The sequence below is a fragment of the Hylaeus volcanicus genome, unplaced genomic scaffold (assembly GCF_026283585.1).
Source record: "Hylaeus volcanicus isolate JK05 unplaced genomic scaffold, UHH_iyHylVolc1.0_haploid 12237, whole genome shotgun sequence".
In the NCBI taxonomy this organism is placed as follows: Eukaryota; Metazoa; Arthropoda; class Insecta; order Hymenoptera; family Colletidae; genus Hylaeus; species Hylaeus volcanicus.
The window spans coordinates 662117-683883 of record NW_026533172.1 but is presented as its reverse complement, the minus strand read 5'-3'; the positions used below and the strand labels follow the sequence as shown (position 1 = coordinate 683883).

At 30.5% G+C, this 21767-nt stretch overlaps 5 protein-coding genes and 1 long non-coding RNA gene across 13 annotated transcripts; 4 read left to right on the top strand and 2 right to left on the bottom strand.

Annotated features, from left to right (window-relative positions):
- The first annotated feature begins 81 nt into the window (after nt 1-81).
- On the top strand, nt 82-3845 carry LOC128883850 (uncharacterized). Of its 3 annotated transcripts, XM_054136664.1 has the most exons (14): nt 82-315; nt 385-426; nt 536-755; nt 809-931; nt 1006-1111; nt 1189-1272; nt 1346-1436; nt 1506-1599; nt 1662-2736; nt 2800-2852; nt 2901-3021; nt 3073-3127; nt 3187-3325; nt 3390-3845. In XM_054136664.1, the coding sequence occupies exons 1-9, from the start codon at nt 213-215 to the stop codon at nt 1693-1695; spliced, it is 897 nt and encodes a 298-aa protein (XP_053992639.1). In that variant the 5' UTR covers nt 82-212; the 3' UTR covers nt 1696-2736; nt 2800-2852; nt 2901-3021; nt 3073-3127; nt 3187-3325; nt 3390-3845. The 3 variants fall into 3 exon arrangements, with proteins under 3 accessions (XP_053992639.1, XP_053992638.1, XP_053992637.1); XM_054136663.1 differs by having other exon boundaries at nt 1662-2754; nt 2850-3021; XM_054136662.1 differs by lacking the exons at nt 82-315; nt 385-426; nt 536-755; ... (3 more) ...; nt 1346-1436; nt 1506-1599 and having other exon boundaries at nt 1695-2754; nt 2850-3021.
- A 795-nt stretch (nt 3846-4640) lies between these two features.
- Nucleotides 4641-6020, top strand: LOC128884063 (uncharacterized). Of its 3 annotated transcripts, none has more exons than XR_008459215.1 (5): nt 4641-5077; nt 5168-5233; nt 5305-5361; nt 5414-5532; nt 5583-6020. It is a non-coding gene; the product is annotated as an uncharacterized LOC128884063 (long non-coding RNA). The 3 variants fall into 3 exon arrangements; XR_008459214.1 differs by having other exon boundaries at nt 5152-5233; XR_008459213.1 differs by having other exon boundaries at nt 4641-5233.
- A 911-nt stretch (nt 6021-6931) lies between these two features.
- Nucleotides 6932-9384, top strand: LOC128883653 (uncharacterized). 2 transcript variants are annotated; one of them, XM_054136234.1, is made up of 10 exons: nt 6932-7012; nt 7099-7180; nt 7290-7383; nt 7467-7572; nt 7900-7985; nt 8051-8382; nt 8440-8504; nt 8564-8656; nt 8724-8789; nt 8856-9384. In XM_054136234.1, the coding sequence occupies exons 1-10, from the start codon at nt 6941-6943 to the stop codon at nt 8949-8951; spliced, it is 1092 nt and encodes a 363-aa protein (XP_053992209.1). In that variant the 5' UTR covers nt 6932-6940; the 3' UTR covers nt 8952-9384. The 2 variants fall into 2 exon arrangements, with proteins under 2 accessions (XP_053992209.1, XP_053992208.1); XM_054136233.1 differs by having other exon boundaries at nt 8051-8504.
- Nucleotides 9385-9516: 132 nt separating this feature from the next.
- On the bottom strand, nt 9517-13167 carry LOC128883652 (uncharacterized). The gene is made up of 8 exons (XM_054136232.1): nt 12120-13167; nt 11753-12039; nt 11480-11675; nt 11262-11427; nt 10385-11179; nt 10090-10319; nt 9879-10007; nt 9517-9815 (listed from the first exon to the last, which is right to left on the bottom strand). The coding sequence occupies exons 1-8, from the start codon at nt 12319-12321 to the stop codon at nt 9730-9732; spliced, it is 2091 nt and encodes a 696-aa protein (XP_053992207.1). The 5' UTR covers nt 12322-13167; the 3' UTR covers nt 9517-9729.
- Nucleotides 13168-13927: 760 nt separating this feature from the next.
- Nucleotides 13928-17695, bottom strand: LOC128883876 (FACT complex subunit SSRP1-like). Its single transcript, XM_054136727.1, has 16 exons — nt 17505-17695; nt 16693-17451; nt 16430-16636; nt 16258-16363; nt 16141-16208; nt 16034-16086; nt 15887-15977; nt 15670-15774; nt 15532-15602; nt 15242-15465; nt 14986-15172; nt 14789-14918; nt 14667-14726; nt 14529-14613; nt 14322-14476; nt 13928-14208 (listed from the first exon to the last, which is right to left on the bottom strand). Exons 2-16 carry the CDS (start codon nt 16765-16767, stop codon nt 14191-14193), a joined length of 1635 nt encoding a protein of 544 aa, XP_053992702.1. The 5' UTR covers nt 16768-17451; nt 17505-17695; the 3' UTR covers nt 13928-14190.
- On the top strand, nt 17419-21697 carry LOC128883869 (staphylococcal nuclease domain-containing protein 1-like). Of its 3 annotated transcripts, none has more exons than XR_008459134.1 (9): nt 17419-17495; nt 17560-17655; nt 17715-17806; nt 17870-18807; nt 18859-19034; nt 19094-19271; nt 19327-20154; nt 20333-20392; nt 20510-20556. XR_008459134.1 is itself a non-coding variant. In XM_054136707.1 (9 exons), exons 2-9 carry the CDS (start codon nt 17583-17585, stop codon nt 21174-21176), a joined length of 2769 nt encoding a protein of 922 aa, XP_053992682.1. In that variant the 5' UTR covers nt 17419-17495; nt 17560-17582; the 3' UTR covers nt 21177-21697. The 3 variants fall into 3 exon arrangements, 2 of the variants coding, with proteins under 2 accessions (XP_053992682.1, XP_053992683.1); XM_054136707.1 differs by lacking the exon at nt 20333-20392 and adding an exon at nt 20830-21697 and having other exon boundaries at nt 19327-20122; nt 20510-20678; XM_054136708.1 differs by having other exon boundaries at nt 19327-20122; nt 20510-20554.
- Nucleotides 21698-21767: the final 70 nt, after the last annotated feature.

The window sequence follows — 21767 nt, the reverse complement described above, 5'->3', positions numbered from 1 at the left end:
CGAGTATTTAAAAAACAGTGTGATCAACATGTACAAGTCTCAGTGATCTAGAAAGGTGAGCTTTAGTGGGGACGACTGGATTAATACAATTCTTTTTTTATTATAAAAAAAAAAATTATTCCAGTTTTTTTCAACCAACGCATAATTTGAAAATTTAAAAAGAAAAATCTTTTTATTTAATCAAATTATTACACGTTTTTTAATTTAAAATAATGAAGGTTGACGTTAAAGATAGAACGGGAACTTATTTATGTTCTATTGATTTGCCATATAACGCTACTTTGGAAAATCTAAGAAATGCATTTTATTTAAAACGTACGTTATTAAGTAAAATTTGTCTAGTTGTATACATTGCTCTTTTAAACAATATTTGATATGTAATAGAATATTACTATGCGGAACGTCAGCGATTTACACTTGGTTCTGGTATGCTTTTTTAATATTGTTTTTCTATTGAATTTTTTTTTTTTTATTCAAAAAAAAAAATGGATTACATTTTTTTTGTGCGGGTATAATTTGTGGTTTATCTTTCTAGTGAAAGGTCCCGTTTTAGTCGATGGCTTACTTTTAGATCAGCATGTTGTGGATGGCTCTACCCTATACTTCAAAGATTTAGGGGTTCAAATTTCTTGGAGACTTGTTTTTGTTTTGGAATATTTAGGGCCATGTTTAATAGTTCCACTCTTTTGGTTTTTCCCTTCCATTTTTTATTTCGAATCTTTTTCATATAATATCACGCATTCAAAAACTCAACTGTAATTTTAAAATGATTCGCTTTTATTCTATATAATATTTTTTGTGATTCTAGTGCTGCTGTTACACTTTTTGTGACTCATTTCATTAAGAGAGAACTTGAAACTCTGTTCATTCATCGATTTAGTAATGCTACAATGCCTGTCATCAGACTTCCTATTAATTGTGCTCATTACTGGTAAAAAAAAAATCTGTTACTTGCATTCGTTTACTGGTAAAAATATTTCCCCCTCTACATGTGTCCTATTCTAGGCTTATATGTGGTGTCGGCATAGGATATTATTTGTGCCATCCTCTTTATCAACCGCCGTTTAATGATAATTTAATTTACATTTATACAATGTCTCTTTTGTTTTGTGTACGTTTTGTTTTTATAAAAGAAAAGCAAATATGCTTTTAAACATATACCTTTAACCTTAATACAAAATATTCTAGATATTTGAAGGGCTAAATTTCAAAACTCATTTAATTTTAAGGGAGTTGCGCCCCCGTGGAACAAAGAAACGAGGTATTCCTCACGTAAGCTACATAATAGGAGAAAAAAAAATGATTGAAAATTTCATTACTTTCGTTTTTAAAATGTAATTAAAAGGGATGGGGATTTCAGTGGGTCTCCTGTGCTAATTACACTTGGGAAATTGGTGCTTGGGTATCTTTTTCTTTTTTAACAATGGTTTTGACAAGTAAATAAATTTAGTATTGCAATGAATTATTTGTATCGGTTACACACTTGTCAATTGTTTTCATTCCAGGTTATTTTTTCCTATTCGTTGCCTTCACTCAAATGCTTATCTGGGCATTGAAAAAGCATGCTAATTATCGTAAAATGAATTCAAATTATCCAAGGTAGAATAAAACAATTGTTATTAAATGATTAAAAAAACTTTTTCTCTCTTTTTGTTTTAAAGACATCGAAAATCAATGATTCCGTTTATTATCTAAGCAATTTTATCGGGTTGTCTAGTGTAATAGGGATCAATTCTACCAAAATTTTTTGCGACAAACTTTTGCTTCTAAGACAATCTATCATCATTGTGATAGTAATTTTGTTTATCTTGTTTCTGTTACATTTCTACATATAAATTTTACCGATTTAATATAAAATAAGACAATAAACAAGAAAAAATTAGAGTCTGTAAATTCGTATCTAGATAAATTAAATTATTAATTTTATAACTGAACAGATTGAATTTCCTAGGACTAGTTTTTTCCAAAAACTTTAGTGTTTCTTCGTTCAAATTTTTTTTTGAGCTAAAATATTAGATTTTGTCAACATTCAAAATTTTTAAAATTTGTCGACTTTTTTTTCTTGTAAGAAACAGTAATGCCTGCAATTAAACAAGAATAATTGTTGCTTTTGCAATCGTCATTCCTACAGTTAACAATTTTTTTTAAAATTTTTTGTTTTCTATTAAAATAATTAAGTGTGATCATCTATTTGTATTTTTTGCTTTTGATCAAAATTATCTAACGAGTATTTTTCAACAAGTTATTAAAATAGTTTTAACGCTACTCAAATGTATTCTAATTTAACCAATTCAAAAATAGGTCAACAAACATCGCATCCAGTTGTTAATACTATTCAAACCACAAGTTTAACCAATTTTTCAACGGGCATTCTAACATCTTTTTTCCTTACTGTATTCACTGAATTAGGTGACCGGACATTTTTTATTACAAGTATTTTAGTGTTAAGTCTTCCGTCTCATTTAGTGTTTTGGGGGAGTTGGATTGCTTTAGTTCTTCAAACCATCCTTTCAACACTTTTTGGTTACTGCCTTCATCTTCTACCAACAACTTTAAAATCTTCTTCATACTTGGCCTACCCGTTTGATGACTATGCAGCGGCTATATTTCTTCTAGTTTTCGCATGTCAACACACATGGAAGTGGTACCACGCAACAAGTGTTTCTTCTCATACATCGTCTTCTTTATCTCAATCATACGTTTCGTTACCATCAAAAGAAGTTTTTGATTCTTCTTGTACTAAAGACTCATCAAGTAATGTTTCAAGCTGATCATAAATATGTTTTTTTTTTTTCCAAGAAAAAAAAAAGGAATAACCTTATTATTCTATTTATGTTCTTTATATTTAGAGAGTAAGAGAGACTCTTTTAAAAAAGACGATATTGAATCTCTTTATATAGAATATGTATCCCCTCATACAAAAAGTCATGAAACAACTCAATCCCTATTATCAACCCACAATAAACCTTCACTTGAGCCGTGTTCCTTCTCTCAGGACGCAAATCTTTCAAAAAATGACAAGTGAATGCATTGTATTACTTTAACCATTCTTTACCCTTTTCTTTTTTTTAGCCAAGTTTTGCACGATGATCGCGTAGAAGCACAAAAAATTGTGGGCGAGTTACAAGTAACAAATCTTCTTTATAGTCAAGTTCAATGACTCTATTATTTTATTTTTTTCTCCAGCCTCAAAAAATTAATAAAACAACACTTAATATTCTTCTACGAGTTTTTTGGGTTATTTTTATCTCTGAATTAGGAGATAAATCAATGTTTTCTACGGTTGCTTTAGCTACAACTCAAAACCCCTTTGCTGTATGCTTGGGTAAAGGAAAAATATTTTTTTTAATGTTTTATGACATAATATTCAATTTTTTTTTAATTTATAGGTGGATCTTTAGCTCATTGTTTTGTAACGTTACTTGCAACTTTAACCGGAAGTTTATTTGAAAAGCATATATCCGAGCAATTAGCCAATGGCATTGGAGCTTTACTGTTTTTCTTTTTTGCTATTTTTACTGTTGCAGAAGGGCTTCATCGCCAAGGCATTTTATTATGGCGTTTTCTCAATTTATTCAACATTTTTCCAAGTTCATATACATCATCTTTAAACTCGAAGTAATTCAATTCAAATTATGCTTTTAATAGTATCTTTGATTGAAATAGCTTATACAAAAATAAACCATCACATATTAGATATTTTTAGTCGAAGCTTCTTTCCTGTAATTGTAGTAGTTGGTATTCTGGTATTTGATACATCGTTTTTTAACGAAATTGCTCTTCTAACATTGTTTATGTTTAATTTCTCTAAAAAAAGCAACTTTACAGAAAATTGGTTCGCATTGGATTTTTGACGATAAAACAAAAGACGCAGTTCATTTTAAAGGTTGTACTTTTCAAATAAAAATTATTTTTTGTCTTCTCAGTCCAGATATTCTAATCTGTATATTATCAATGATTCTTTTTCTTTGTTTTACTTCTAGTAAAAAGAAAAACAAACTTTATGAAAGCTTTTGTTAAGTTGGACTGTAGAATTCATTTGCATGAATTCACGGATACTATGAGCAATCAAATCATAATTTTCACACGAAAAAACGTAGTTTAAGGTAAATTTTTTTCGGTCCTCTAGTGATAAGAGGTCATGTGAACTTACCCATATCGCTCACTCAAAAATCATACTCACTCGAAAAAGCAGACTCACTTTTGAAAATATTTTGTTTTTAAAAAACTAGTTGCCCAGCCCTACCATATTTTATTTTTTTTTTATACCCCTTGTTATTAAGGAAATGAATTCAAAGCAAGCATTATGAGTGAAAATGTTTTATTAGTATTAGAATTCTTCTTATAACTATAAGAAAAAGTTTTAAAACATTTATTGCAATTCATAACGGTCAAAAATTTGAGAATTCCAAACTTTTGTATTCAGGTTTCAAGATTTTAAAAATAGTTTCACTACGACATTTTTTAACAAAACGACATTTTAATAAATTGTTTTGAACTATACTCTATAAACAAATAGTTTAATTTGAATTTATCAATGTGTTTGCTATAAGTAATATTCATAAGAAGATTTATATTTCTTTACATAGTTCACAAATACTACAACGCCAATGTTAAATAATTAAAGTTTAGCAGCGGTCTTGAGAAATTTTTTTTTGTACTTCAAAATAATTTAATAAAAATAGTTCAACACAAAAAAATCTGGATAACCAAGTATCCAAATTGTACAACTGTACCTTCAGAGTAAGAGCTTGAACTCACTACAACATGACTAGCTTTTAAAAGTGTCTTTGTTAAGATTTACTCTTAAACTCAGTCATCCTGAAAACATTTTAGTATATGTAAAAAACTGAATTAATTAAAACATTAATATTTTTTTAATGATTCAACAAACAAAAACATTCTTTAGGCTAATGTTTTTCTGATCTTCTTTACAATTAATTTCGATACGGACATTGTGTTCTTCATGTTTACTGAAAATCGTCGTCTCGGTATAGGATTATGTGGCCTAGGTCTTTTGTTTTTATTCCTTGGTGTTCTTTTTTTATTTGATCGGATTTTTCTTTGCTTCGCAAATGTGCGTTGACTGAAAACTTTTTTGTACACACCATTGCCTGTTATTTCTTCAACTCCACACGACTTTCTTATCAGATTTCATTTTTATTAGGAATGATATTTCTTCTAGGTCCTTATAATACCATTCGCTTTTTTATAAAACGTAATAAATTAAAAGGTAATAATAGCAATTCAAAAACTATTAAAAAAATGTAAATCTTTTATCTTTTGAATGGTAATCTTGTACAGGATCCTTTTTTTTTTTTTTGGGACTAACTATTATTGTACTACGATGGCCGTTTTTTGGTAGATACTATATTTTTTTTTGATAGAAACGATTGTAAAAAAATGTTAATAGGAGTTTTATCCCAAATCTATGGAGTATGGATACTATTTAATACACTGTTACCCAACATTTTAGGTTCTTTAAAGTTAACTCCCATTGGATTTATTTTCGAATTGCCCGGTTTGAAACAGGTTTGTTTTGAGTTATAATTTGAACGTTGTTCACTTTTTTATGGATGTAGATATCGACATGGATATATAATCAAAGACGACTCCCTTATTAAATAGACGTATTTTTTTAAAACAATATTCAACGCATTTATTAAAACAAACTTTTTTTTTGTCAATTATCTTATTCTCTATAAGGAAATAAAAAAAAAAAGAATCTAAAACCATTAAGTAATTTTCGTTCGTTAAAAACCGCCAAAATGACGGCAGCCGGCTCTAGGTGGATTCATAAAAATGTTTGTAGTGTTCTTGTGACATATAAAAACATCCCATTTGATTAAGAAGAAAGAACACAATAATAATAAGAATAATAAAAATAATACATGTCGTTACATGATGTATTATCTGTTTCACACTTTTTTTTTTTTAAAGCAACATAAACTTACTTTTTCTTTATAAAAGCGGAACGTAGTGTAAAAGTATTATCGTTTTATTGATTAAAAAGTATGTTCCTATTCTCGTTAAGAAAAGAAAACATATATTAGAAAAAGAATGTTTTATGATACTACAAAAGAGGTTCATATATGATTACTGACGTCTGTTTTGATAGGAGGTGAATGCTGTTTTTTTTATAAACTTTTGTGAATTTTTCTGATCTTCGTCGTCAATGAATCTTATTTTTTAAATTTAACATTGATTGTTGCTTGTTAGAAAATTACAGAAAAGCTAGTTGTTAAAGAATAGAAGCGATATCCAATAAAGGATATCTTTATTAGGATGTATATAATGTCAAACATTTAATTCCAAATGATTGCCGTTTTGAAAGTGTACTTTTAATCAAAGTAAACCAGGACATTGATTTTATGAGTTTTGAAATATATCAACGAAACATGAATGACTTTTCTAGTAAAAGTCAATCAAAGCTTAGTGCGATGAAAGAAAGTAATAAAAAGGATGCAGAAAAAATTGAAAACGTGGTTCAAAAAAAAGACAACGCTAAAGAGTTATGTTTACCACCACATAATTTTCGGGGTCGCCCAGCGTTCAGTAATTATCATGTAGCTTCCCGTATCAGTTTATTTTCACATTTGAACTGTGATATCAATTTAAGAGGATTTTTGAATTTAATATGTATTGTTCTTGTGGCTCAAAATGCTCGCTTAGTTATCGAAAATCTATTAAAATACGGTATGTGAGTTATCATTCACAAATTTTTTTCGATTAACAATCTGACTCTAAAATAATGAAAGTATTAACATATTCCATTTCGCCAAGGTGTACGAGCGCGATTATTACCCCCTACAAGTTTTAAAGATTTAATTGATAATTGGCCCATTTTATTAAGTCTTATTATAGTATGTATCACTTTATTCTGAAGTGTGTTGTCGTAACATTGCTTGAATAACCTGATTAGATGGATCTAAATTTTGTCATGGCTTTTTTTTTGGAAAAATTTCTATATCCTTTTTTTTTTCGTTCTTTTCCTAAAGTTTTTAAAATTTTAGTAAGTAACATACATTTCATACCATATGTACGACTATCGTTTTCTGCCTTTGTCCTACGATCTTTTGCTTGAATACCAAATTATAGAGTTTTTTTTTAAGCTCTCTTAACGCAGTATTGGTGCTTATTGTACCCTATTATACGCTGGGGATTCATAATGTTGATCCTTGTAAGTTTAATTTTGTCAATAAAATTTTTTAAAATGGTTTCGTAGTAAAAATAAAACATTGACGTTATTAACATTTATTTCCTTGTTTGTTTCTTGTGCATTGTAATAGTATGTGGAACCGTTTTAATAGGATGTTCTATTACGTGGTTTTTGAAACTTGTTTCTTTTCATCATGTTCTTTATGATATTCGCTCTTGTATAAAGTAAAAGAATCACTATTGATATTTCAAGTTATATGTCAAATCCTAAGCGTTTCAAGTAACGGAAGTTGTATTTTTTTGTACAGACAAAAAGCCATATTGCAGCTTGCAGCAATTCATAAAAGTTACCCAGAATTCTTAAATTTTTTTGATTACTATACGTATTTAATCATGCCAACATTATGCTTCCAGGTAATCTTTAAATTTAATTTTTGTCTTGTTAATTTCATAAATACCTTAAAACCATTCATTTTTTTAACACTAACCACTAGTGATACAAATGACTCGATCGCTTTTTCTGTCAGTATTTTTTCTCATTAGTGTAATAAGACAAATTCACATTTAGTCACAAGACTATGGTAATGGTTAAATTATTGATTAAAAACTACATCTTTTTTTTCTTAGTGATGAAAGAGTTTACTTGAAAAGTTTTTTATTTGATTTCAGTTTATTTTTAATAAAACATTGTTTTTATTACAATAAAAAAATATTTTATTTGATATGATTTCTTTACAATAGTTTCACTACCCTAGAACAAATAGTATCCGTTGGACCTCTGTGTTACGTCATTTCGGCCAAATGTTTTTTTTTTTCATTTTAATAAAGTAAGATGTCAAATTCAAAACACTTCTTATTAATATCACTACTAAAAAAAAAATATTTTTTTTAGAATTGTTATTGAACAATATATGGTAGTAATCCTACAGAATACTTTCGTGTCGGTTGATATCTTCAAACAAATGTCTGTACTTCACATTTTCCTTCATTTGTCGGAGCGTATTTTGAATTTATCGGTTCCTAATCTTTGCGTTTGGCTTCTTATGTTTTTTATACTTTTTCATCACTGGCTTAATATTTTAGCGGAAATCACATATTTTGCAGATCGGGATTTTTATGGTGATTGGTGGAATTCATCATCATTTGATGAATATTGGCGTAAATGGAATCGTCCAATCCATAACTTTTTTGCTCGTCATTTACACAAGCCACTTTTAAGCAAAGGTCAATTTAATTTTTTAACACGTTTCAATAAAATCTATTTTTTTAAACTTTTTTTAGGTTTGTCGCGTTTCGTTTCTGGACAAATCATTTTTATTATTTCAGCTTTAGCCCATGAATATTTGGTAAGATAACGTGTTTTTTTTCTTTTCTTTTTAACAAACCAAACACAAAATTGTTTTAGGTTGTTGTACCATTACGTTTAGGTTGGACAGGACTTGTCTTTACAGGATTTATTGCTCAAGTTCCTTTGATTTATATTACATCCAAACCCTTGGTATGTTTTCTTTAATATCATTAGTATTTAACACTAATGGGTTTTTTTCTTGAATGATATGAAAAAGTTTAAAAAGTATCCTATTATTGGAAACGCTCTGTTTTGGGTTGTTTTTTGCTTTACTGGGCAACCTGTAAGTTGAAGTTAATGGATGGTTTCTTTAAGATAACTTACTTGATTGTGTTTTTTGTTGGTGTAGTTGGCTATATTATTTTACTATTATCTTTGGGGTGTTCAACACGGCAAAGTAGAACATGTCAGCGTCAGTAATATTCACAAAATTCGTTTTATTTAATGGAGACAACAATGGCATTTTTAAAGGCGTTTTTTTCGATTCTCATGCGTCTTTAAAGTATTATCCTATCCTAACTCATGAAGCAGTCTTTTTGACGGTTTCGTTCTTGCCAGTCATTGTTTAACTCAACAAAATTAAAGACGCACATTTTAACAGTAACATATTCACCGGCACATTTTTACAGTAACAAACTCAGCAACACATTTTTTTAAAATTTTCGCTTTGACCTCAGAAACTATTTTAAAATGAACGAAACTCTTTTTACTGAGTTTTTCTGACTCAAAACAACAATGTAGACTATGTAATGTTGCAGTTTATCCATCAATGCCGGTGCCTTCTATTGATGTTATTACGATTTGACCATCCAGTAGTTAAATTATTTTACGTACTTTCTTAGTAAAGAAAACTTGTTTTTACTACAATATTATTTTTATGGCATTCACGCATAAGAACAATTTTTATTTAGTTAATTGACGTTCTTCATTGTTTTTAATAAGAAAAAATAGAAATAGTCTCATCATTGGATCGACATTTTAATTTAACGTCGGTGCAGATATTAAGAATATATAAATATGAAATTATTTTTTTTTATCATGTCAAAAAAAAACATTACACAACTTTATGCTTTAACTAAAAAAAAAGAAACGCTGTATGCATTTAAAGTGAAAAATTAACTAACACTTTTTTATAAACTAAATTATTTTGTTTCATAATATTAACGAAAAGAATGTGTTTTTTACATGTCAAGCGAATTTTCCAAATAAGATTTTAATAAACATTACCAGCCATCTTCCTCATCTACTTTGCTATGCGATGTTGCTTCAACGTATCGATGTTGTGGTTCTGTCGTACGAAGATGATTAACTGTCAAAATAAAAAGTGAAAGGAAAAACTACTAAAGCATTCTCAACATGCTAACAATGTTACCTTGATTTGAATTACTAGTACTATTATGATAATTATTACTTGTTGGCTGAAAATGCCGTGTCGTTGAGAGTGCTGTGGAATTGGCTCCAGAACGATTGCTGTTTCTAAAATCATGTCCGCCGAAAGTATCTGAAAAATCAAAATTGAAATCACAAGAAACAAGACAGTTTCAAATTTGTGTTGCATTTTTTCTCAAAACACAAATACACACCTTGTCGTTGTCCTCGTACTTGAAACGTTTTTCCATATGTTGACTTGGAATTATAAGTAAAAGAACGATGGGCAGAAGTACAAGTACGAACCATATCATAAAACCAAGAAGGAACTTCTTGATTAGCATCTTCCAAGAGACCCAATAAATCTCGTAGAACGGGACGATCTTTTTCATTAACAAAGCTTGTAGCAATGCCTCGATTTCCAGCACGCCCAGTACGTCCAATCCTATTAAAGCATTTATTGAAAATTTCTTGTATGATATGAATTTTGAACAATGTTACAATTTTTACCGGTGTACATAATCATCAATGCGTGAAGGTAAATCACAATTGACGACATGTTCAATATTATGAATATCTAAACCTCTTGCTGCTACATCTGTTGCCACTAAAATAGGTTTTTTCCCAGTACGAAACGAAGTTAATGCTTTTTCTCGATCGTGTTGTGTTTTATCACCATGAATAGCAACAGCGGATAAACCAAACTCAATTAAAAATTTTTCTATTAGATCAGCCTTTTTTTTTGTTTCAACAAACACTAACATTAAACCTCCCTTACACTCGGATAAAATATTTAAAAGTCTGTTTGGTTTTGCTTTTTCGTTTGCATAAATAAGATTTTGAGTTATAAAATCATTTGTTGCACCCGTACGGCCAACTGTTAAAAAAATATAATCATGAAGAAATTCCAAAGCTAATTTTTGAATTTGAGTAGGAAATGTCGCACTAAACATAACTGTACGACGCCCTTGTGTTGATGTAGGCATATCGGATTGCATGACTATAGAATAAATTTGAGGAGCGAAACCCATGTCTAACATGCGATCTGCTTCATCCAAAACCAAATATTTAACAAGACCAAATGAAATTTTATCTCGCTTCACCAAATCACCCAAACGTCCAGGTGTTGCAACACAAATATCGCAACCATTTTCCAGCATGTTAATTTGATGTTTCAAATCATTCCCACCATACAAAACAACCGTTTGAATACCTGTGTTGTAGACAAACTTTTTTGATTCTTCGTAAATTTGAACGGCTAATTCTCTTGTAGGAGATAACACTAATGTGACAGGTAATGCTGGTCTATTTACGACAATATAACATATGAAAAAACAATCATATACAATATTTTTTTAGAAAAAAAAAAACAAGGCAATTAACATACAACTTTCCGTTTCGACGTAAAAATCTAGATGAATTGGTGGGAGGGCCCTCATTTAACATATTGGTAATAATAGGAAACAAAAAAGCTGCAGTTTTTCCTGAGCCCGTTTGTGCACAAGCCATTAAATCACGGCCTGCGAGTATAGTAGGAATTGAGTACTTTTGAACTGCACTCCAATACCAATGAAATTCACGCGACTAACAATTTAAAAAAGTTACCGGGAGTTGGTCGCTCGTATTGAACCCGGTCGATATTTTCAGCTAATAGCGCATGAATACCCTTAGTTTCACGAAAAGAGTTAATTGGGACAATTTTATCATTATCTCTTCCCGTACAATCAACGGGAATCGCATCATACGAGTTAAAGTTGATTCCAACAGATTTATTTTTATCTTTTGTAAAAATTTCATCAGGCTAAAAACAAAAAATTGATTTAAAAAATTCATGTCTTTATTAAAATTATTTTTTTTTTTCTTTCAAAAATCACTCACATTCTCACTTAACCAACATCGCCCATCACGAACATCCCACTGAGTTCCAGTGCTCGACTCACGTTGACGCATACCAAAAGATTTGTTATTATACGATGCATTTGAAAATTTGCTTCCAGGTGTATATTTTTGTTGTCTATTACCAGGATTTGTAATTTTCCATCTATCATTACCAAAATTATTGGAGTTTTGAAACGAGTTGAAACTGTTATTTTTGTTACGCGAATGATAGCTATAAGAATCTGTTGAATTATATTTGGCATTATTCATGTTTCTTGGTGCGGAATCTAAAGCAATGAAAGAAGAAGAAAAGAAAAAACAAAAACACGAAATCACAACTTGTTTTTTGTCAACAATCAAAACATACAGGTCAAATTGTCATGTTGAAAAGTTGCATTATCGGCGTCCAGTAATAGTTTACGACGACTAGGAGGAACATATTTTGAATTACTGGATTGAATACGTGTTTGAGTTGGATAGACTGTCTCCGTTGCTGGATATCCGGGTGTTGTTGATGAATAATTAGTTGGCTGTTTAGTTTTTTGATTTAATGATGCTTCCAGATTCATTTTGAAAACGTCAATATATTTATTTTATCAATTCTCTTACAAATTTAATGAGGTAGAAAAAGAATGATTTAATAAGTAAATGATAAAATGGGAAAAATTCAAAAAGGAATTGTAATGCTAACGATTGAAAATGAAAGAACAAATCCGAGTTGAAAGTTACTTTGTTAGAAACTAAGAACTCCTTTTAAACTGATTTCGTTTTTGTTAAAACACTCTAGTTTGCGGTTAAAAAAAGAGCTATAAGAACAAAATGCAAAAAAACTATGAATTATCTCGACACAGTTGGGAAGACAAAAAAAAAGTTTTTTTTATTTAATATTAAAAAAAACTGAATTCAAAAATAGCGGACAAAGAAAAGAAAAGGTATAAATTTGTTAAACTTCTTTTTTTTTACGAAAAATACAAATTTTTTATACGCCGAAGAATGCTTTATACTTAACAAAAAAAAATATCTTATTCAATTTGAGAGATAACAAAAAAAATTGCTTGTTTCAGCTCAATGTATGTAATAAAATAATAAAGAAATATTGCAAGCTCAATTTTCGTATTTTTTTACAAAAAATTGTTTTAATTTCTTAGATCTAAAGGAGAAGTTGAAAAAGTTTCAATATGAAACAAAACGTTAAGAAAAGCTATTATGAAAGCGAGAAAAGAAAAAAATTTTAGTCAAAGTTGTGACTAAGCAGAAAATTCAATATTTTTAAACGATTGAAGAAAAAAAGATTTTTTACGTTAAAAATTTAGTGAAAAAAAGAAAAGTGAAACCTGATTTTGGCTTATGTAAAAATCAGTAACCTTTAAAAGACACTTTCCTACCGGATAAAGCAGTTTAAAATAATATTGAAAACGAAAAGGTACCAACACTGTACCAATTCACACAGATTGATTAACGAGGATGTGTTAATTGTTCAATGACTTCCTTGTAGAACTGTTTAACAGTCCCGTTGGGACATACACATTTTAAAAATACTTTGTTTCAAGTTTTTCTTGTAAAAAAATTACTCTTGAGTCTTATAACTAACATCTAATTTTATGCTTTAAGTATTAAAAAGTGTGTTTTGTACCGCATAAAAAAGTTATCAAAACTTTCCACACAATAGGCTGAGTTTTTTTTCACTTGTTCGCTTTTTCATTTCAAGAAATTTGTTAAAATATATTGTTAACCCCAAAGAGCGTTGCGTTATTTATCAAACCAATGTACGAAATTGTTTTATTTTTTCTAAAACTTATACAACTAGGTTAAAGACGTGACTTGTTCACAATTAATTTAGTACTTAAACTCATGATTAAAAGAAGACGTTCCAATAGATTTTTTTTTTAATTCAATTTTGATCATTGGCAATGAAAACAAGTCATAGGTAATCATTGAAGTGTTTCTATCTACTTTTAAAATTGATAAAGAGTTTCTGCGCAAAGACACTAAAAAGTGTGCTTCACGAAGCTTTTTTAAAGCCAACTTTTACTGACACATTTTTAATAACAATAAGCATGTATTTTGCTAAACATTTTAATTCATTTGAAATCAGCGATTTTGTTGACTGCTAAAACTAACAAAGTCATTCTGAGTAGACTTTAGTTCAACAAAAAAAATTTAGTAATTGAATATTTTGTGTGTGTGTGTGTGTGTGTGCGCACAAAGGTTGGAAGGATGTTTAATGTTTGTAAAAACTATAGTTTAATAAACAGCAAAATTAATGTACAAAAAAACAAAAAACGCAATAAGCAGAAAATTCTAGTAAAAAAGTTTCTAAAAGAAAAACACGTCTTGTAGTACATTAATTTTGTAAATAGCAAAAGGTTTTTGAATGACAGAAAGCTTTTCTTCAAAAAAAAAAAAATCTTGACATACATTTTTAAATTGTTATAAAGTTAACTTTTCGATGTTTTCTGGAAAATAGAAAAAGCAAAAAAACATTCATCAAAAATAGGAATAATTGTTTGTTAAAAGCCAAATACACTATGCGTGTGAATTCGTCAGCAGAAAAAAAAAATTATAATACCATGGAAATTTTAGACGTCGTTGATGACAAATGTTTCTTTCGAGATTCTTTTTTTTCTCTTGTCACTGAAGCGTCCGGTAGTGACGATTCATTTGAATCCACTTCATTCGTCTCATTATCATCTTCCTCGTCGTCGTCCTTCGACTCACCGCTTTCTAAATAACAAAAATACAGATGTTTAGTCGCTATCGTGGGTTCAAAGCAAACCAGAGCTAGCTTGATCTGCGTCTTCACTATCATCGTCTTCAGAAAGCTGTTCATTCAAAAATGTTTCAGATCTTTCGTACGCTTTCTATAAATTAAGAAAATTCAAATACTCAAAAAAAGTTTTTCAAGTATTATTACGCCAAGTTCAGAAGATTGAATGGTTATAGTTTCCTTTTTTTTCAAAAAATCCAGTAAGGGCTAAGCTCAAGAAAGCATACCAAATGACTTTAGCGTGATGACAGTTAGGCTTGTTAGCTTACACCAGATTCTTGTCGATCAACGGAACTAAAAGAATGTGTTTGACCACCCTTCATATGAACGTCAAATTCAAAAAGCTTCGTTTGGGCACCAACAGTTCGCCCAAGCGTTATTGACGTAATATCTACATACCTATTATGGATTAACACACAAGAAAAAAACATGTTTTGAACTTTTTAAAAATAATTCATGATGTTACTTTAGGATAAGTATCGGTTTATGAATGAAAATAAATGTTTCTTCCAATGGATAAAAGCTACCGCTTTCTGCTTTATAACTACACCGGAAGCAAGGGTGCCCAGAAAAGGATTTGAATGTTTCTGAAGTTATAATATCCTTCTTAAGAAGGGCAACCAGTAAACATGAAGCAATTTTATATATATGATCTACAAAATTTGTCACATGAAGGGAATCATATGCTTAGTGTTATGCTGATTATTAACATTTCGACCAACCCGACATATTTTGCTTTATGTCACATGCCACATGAGAACTTTTAAAAGAATTTTTTAAATTCGATATTTCTTCCTCTCCCCCACCCAAAACGATTTCAATTTCTTTTCTTTCATCAAATTGAAGAACCGCATTATAATAAGGTGTGTGTCCCTTGCGAAGTGGAGATGCTAGGCGCAATAAAAGCGTGACATGAGGAGATGAGCCTCCATGTAATAAATACATTCTAATTTTTGATTTCATTAAAGCATTATATGAAAATTTTATGGTGAACAGTGGAAAATAAACTTACTCTATAATGTTTTCATACATAATTTTAAAATCATTAGATTTTCCGTGTAGTTTTATCATTGTTTTGATTATCTATCAAGACGATATGAAATAATCTTTGTTAATAAATGAAGAGAAACTTAAAAATAAAGATGCTTACATGAAGATCAAAGCGGCCCGCCGGTACCAAAAATTTAACATCAGAAAAGACACACAAGGGTTCTAGGGTAGAGCGAGATTTCGTTCTAGGAAGAGATAATAACGCCTAAATAGATGTGCACTATAAGCTTCAAGGCATCAGTCAAAAAAACCGATTTTAACTCCAGCGTCATACAAGAATTTCTTATCAACAAGGAGGACTCAGATTATTTTATTACCTCGTTATGTGACTCCAAATCCTCTTCTTTTCCACTTAAACTTGGAGGTGTATAAAGTCTTATCTCAAGTAATTGATCCTCAGCTTCAGCTCTAGAACGGATATATTAAGCGATTCGGTACATGAGGACATTGAAACAAAATCTTACCTGTCAGCATCACCTTCTATAAGCATAGACACGTTTCCTTTAGCAACAGAAACCTAAAAAACGAACAATAAAACAAGTTCACTTTTGGGAACATATTTGACGCTAACATGACTTATTCGATCTCGGGGAATATCAAACGCATCACAATCATTTACTTGAAATGTAAACGAATTTTCTAAAAAAAACTTTCGTTACAGTTCATGCAAAACATGGTTGTGTCTTACTATCAATTGTATGCGTTCCCCAATGCCATCCAGTAGAACACCATTTTCCTTTTTCTAAAGTACACGACCAATACTTTTGTATGTGGGTTTTCAAAGGTTCATAATCCTAAGAAAAATTCGAAAATTCCTATTTATTAATTATTGTAAAGTTAAAGAGAGAAAAAAACCGTACGGTGATTTTGAACCCAGAAAAGTAAAATTTATCCAAATTCTTCATAACTATTTTTAAACCATATTCCCGACTTGCTAAGCATATCCAATGAACTGATGCTACCTGTCGACCATCAAGCTGCGTGGTAGGTCGAGAAGATGCGTCTACGCCAGCAACAGGTTTTCGTAAACGCCATCCGAATTTTTCACCAACTGTACGAAATTGTCCCTTGTAGTATATTCCAAAATTGAAACAATTTTTTTTTATTTTTTTTTTGTACTTACTAAATCGCCTAGACCATTACTCCTAATATTATTGTATGTTAAACATCCAGTATTAGTTTCAACATTCGATTTCATTTTCAAAGAAGTCGTAGTATCTTTAGGTTATAGTTAATGAGTGTGCTAATTTCTTTAATAAAGCTTCTCAAAAAGTTCTTAAAAAGAAACTTTACTAAAGATTACTTGTTCTTTTTTTTAATCAATTAACTCAACGCCTTGTCTTTTTATCAGTTTCAGAATCATTGTTGCCTGGACCACCGAAAATTTGTTTTTTTTGCCAAGGTATCAAAAAAAAAAACATGTTTACTTGCAGAATCAATCAAATTAAAGTTTATTATTTACATATCAAGCAATTTTTTGACAGCTTGTGTACAAATTGCATTAAATAACTTGACACTATTTATTAAAACACTCGAGTGAAGTTTTGAATAAATTGTACTCGGGATCATTTCTTTTTCTTTCTATGCCAGTAAAAATATAGAAAATTAAATTTTTAATGCAATTAATATGAAAAATTGCATTAAAATTATTTTTAGATTCTATGATTAAAATATCAATAGATTCTAATTTTTTAATATAAGTATACTATGCAATATTAAACTCTCTACCATAAAAGTATAGTAGGGTTCGGTACGATAATAAATTTAAGCCGGTGCAATGACATTTTTTTTGGGTAACGAAATAAGTTTTAATAAACTTCGATTCAATCAATGTGTTACTGATTTCACAGTTTTATGAAAATTCCTAAACGAATCAAACCATCTACAGAAATCTTTTTTTCTTCTTTAGTGGATATTTAATTTTCGGTACGTTACCTGAAAGAACAATTTTGTGAACGTTATAGTTATTGTTTTAAACATGCTTCTACAGAATTTGAACAAAAGCCATACAATATGAAGTGGCTTTATGGGACAGTTGCTCAAGTTCTTTCCGGAGACACAATTTTACTCGTTGGTACTCCAAAAAGTATGTTAAACAACTTGAATATATAATTTATAAGGGTCAAATGTACGGTTACAATGTAGTGGGACCTCCTCCAGAAAGGCTAGTTACAATTTCTTTAATTGTTGCACCAAAAGTTGCTAATAAAACGAAAACATATGAAAACCCTGACCAGGTAAACAAAAAACTTTTTAAAAATAAGTATCTTATTTTTTTTATCAACGTTGAATCTACTTAGCCGTTTGGATATCACTCTAGAGAATTTCTTCGTAAACTTCTTATTGGAAAAAGTGTTAAATACGCGATTCACGGGATCATTAATGGAAAAGAATACGCTAGAATTTTACTTGACAATGATCGAGATATTGGAACGATCATGGTGGAAGCAGGAATGGCTAAAATTGGTTATTTTCAAAAAAAAACAGAAAATCCTAGTGATGAGCAATACTATAATAGCTTGGTAGCGGCTGAAGAAAAAGCTAAAGAAAATAGTCGTGGTCTCTGGACTAAAGATATGAATGAAAGACTGACAGCAGTTCGAGTCATTAACTGGTTGTTCCTCAACCCACCTAACACCAAAACATTTGCAGAAAAATATTTACATGAAATCTTACCCGCTATTGTTGAGGTCGTAAGAACGTCTGGAAGTTATCGCGTGTATTTCCCGGAAAACACTACCTATATATCCCTTTCCTTGTCTGGTTATAATCCGAACGGATTCAAAATCAACAATAATGAAACAGGGGAACAAGCCATTCAATGGGAACCATTTGGACTTGAAGGAAAATATTTCGCTTCACAACGTATTTTGAATCATGATTTGCATGTACGCATTGAAGGTTGTGATGATTTTGGAAATGTTTACGGTACATTTATTCATCCTAATGGCAATCTTACTTCACTACTACTACGTAATGGGTTTGGAAGAGTGAATGAACGAACCGTCTCTTTAACTGAAAATGGCTCCGAATTACGAGAAGCGCAGCATAGCGCACAAACAAATCGATTGAGAATATGGCAAGATTTCGATTTTTGTCAAACAAGCGTCGCTGGAAAAAAAGAATATTTTGCTCGTGTTATTGAAGTCATTTCTGGAGACTGTATTCTTGCTGCCGATCTTCATGATTTCACGTTGGGCATCACCCCGGGTGTTCGATTATATTTAGCCTCTATTCGGTAGGATTTTTTTCAATTTATATGTTATTGACTAATAAACAATTTTCTCAGGTGTCCTCGCCTTGGTAATCGCAATCGAGATGAAGAACCTTGGAGTTTTGAGGCGAAAGAATTTGTACGAAGGAGGCTTATAGGAAAACGCGTCAAAATTTTGGTTGAATATATTAAAAAGATAACGTCCACACCAGGAGAAACGCGAAATTTTCCTATACCTTCCGATAACTCAAGTGAGTTTGTTTTTATAACGCAAACAGTCAAAGTGTGTTAATGCCTACTTTAAAATTAGACCAAATGCATTTTGTATCGATTCTTCTGGATAATGAAAAAACAAATTTATCAGAACAACTTGTTTTCAAAGGGCTTGCTACAGTTCTTCCCGATTATGGGGACTCTATTGCGAGTAATTATGACATCTTAAAAAAAAAACAGGAAGAGGCTAAAGAGAAAAAATTGGGAATGTATAGGTTAGGTTTTTTTTAATGCTTTTTTTATTTTTATTTTGGAATGGCGCAATTGTAGCACTGACAAACCAGCAAAACGTCGAGTCAATGATATCTCGGGTTCGTCCAACGCACATATCGCAAAACATTTTCAGGGATCCTTTAAACGAATGGGATCTGTTTCAGGAATTATTGAATACGTTATGAGCGCTACACGTTACAAAATCTTTATACCTTCTGAATCGGTTATTATCACCTTTTTATTAGCTGGCGTTCGCGCCCCTATCGAAAACAAAAATGATGCTTTGAAAGGCATAACGGAATTGGGAATAGCACAAGAATCTCATCAATATGCAATTCATCAGTATTTGCAGCGACCCGTTGAAATTTCAATTCAAAGTTGTGGACGAGGAGGAGCTTTTGTGGGACTGGCGTGGTATGCAAAGGAAGCTATAGCGGTTGATTTAGTACGTCAAGGTTACTCTACAATTTTCGGCCGTGTTCCATCGGTAATACAAAACCAACTAGAGGAGGCCCAAAGAGCAGCCATGGGACAAAGTTTAGGTGTATGGAGTGGTGACGTCGATGTGGAGGATATTTTAGATTGTGACAACGATTCAGACACACAAAACAAATCTTTACTTAATAAAAATTTAATTCCAGATTATTTACGTGATCCATGTTTAGTTTCCATTATTTACGCTAGCAATATCAACGATTTTTATGTTCAAAAACTGGACAGTAAACAAGTAGAAACATTTCATTCAGAATTAGCGGAATATATATCAAGGAAACAAGGAGGAACAAGGAAGATTAGTTGGGCAGCGTTACAGAAAGGAAGTGTCGTTTTATGTCAATTCTCTGAAGACAAACAGGTGAGTTTTCATTACTTCTAATTTTTCAAATTGTAAGGAATTGAATTTTTCATTACTACTCTTTCTGTTATTAACTATAAAGTCACCCGTACATATTTTTTACTATATAAATTTCCTTCCTTCCCTACACTATTTTGTACTGTCGATTTTATAAACGCTAATAGAATCAGGAACAAGATATTTTCAATACTAATGGTTTTTTTTAATTAGAAAAAGAGAAAATAAGTCGTGATCATTTGCTACATCGCGTTTTTGATATGTGCTTTCTCGGTTAGCCAGAAACCTTTGGACCACTTTTTAAACATCTTTCTTATAGCCATTTTAATGCATCTTGTTGAACGTTAATAAAAATTATATAATACTCATTTTTGATCTATTTTTTCTCAGTGGTATCGAGCTATCATTAAAAAATTGTATCCTAAAACACAAGAAGCCGAGGTTTTTTATAATGATTATGGAAATTCCGAAAAAGTTCACATTTCTTCTATGGAAGCATGTCCTACTAAATGGTTGCCTTCTGCAGTGCCTTGGTTGGCCTTTCACTGTAGTTTAGCAGGTACTTATTTGTGTTAATTTTGATATTTCAATGTTAAGTGTACTCATGAGTGATGTAATTAATTCTATAACAATATATGTTACAGAGTAGAAACTATTTCTGACAATAAGGGGTTGCTTTAATTAAACCTCATCTTATTTTGATGTTGTAGGCCTTGCACCACCTCTTGATTTTGAAGAGGAAGGTGTTGCAGCTTTCCATAAATTAATAGACAAGCAAGTGTTTCTATGTGATTTCCAAAATTATTCTCCGAGTCTACAAATTTATTTTGTTGAGCTCTACAAACAACCAGATGTGGAAAAAAATTTGTCTTCCAACTCAAATGTTGACACACAATCGCAATATTCTGTATCTACTTACCTCTTAGAAAATGGTTACGCTCTATTGGATAATACCAATAAGGAGTTATTGCCAATCGAGTTTCTCAATGCTGAAAACAAGGCACGTTCGGCACGATTAAATGTGTGGCAGTATGGCGATGTTGTTGAATCACTATGATACACGAGAAAGAGAAAGTTCGACTGTACCTCCCGTTGCTTTTTTCTATTTCTTCAATTTAAAATGTACATTTTTCTTATACACTTTATAAGTAATTTTCAAGGATAAGACGATAAAAATAGTAACAAAAAATATTTTACAATCAGATAATTTAAAATCACAACATAAATTTTTCGCTTAACAAAATTTTTTCTTTGTATTTAAAGACATTGAGTAAAATTATTTTTGTCTTTTTTTTTACTTCACTTATTAAAAAATAAACTATGAAAAAAAAATATTTCCTTCCACTTTCAAAAGAGTTTCTATTATTTTCAATCGTTTTAATAAACACCAATGCATATAGGAAAACATTAAAAAGAAATTTTATTTAAAAAACTATGACTGTGCCGTCAAAGAAAAAAAATTAATCTAGTTTTTTAAAAAAATTGTTTGTAAAAGAAAAGCAAATATAATATTAAAACTTCTTGGGGCTGACAAAATCAACGTACAAATCAAATAATGTAACGCTCAATTTTTTCAGCGTCTCATAGTATGAACACTTTAAAAACAAAGATAATGTAATTAATTAATGAAATAATTAAACTCCCGCTT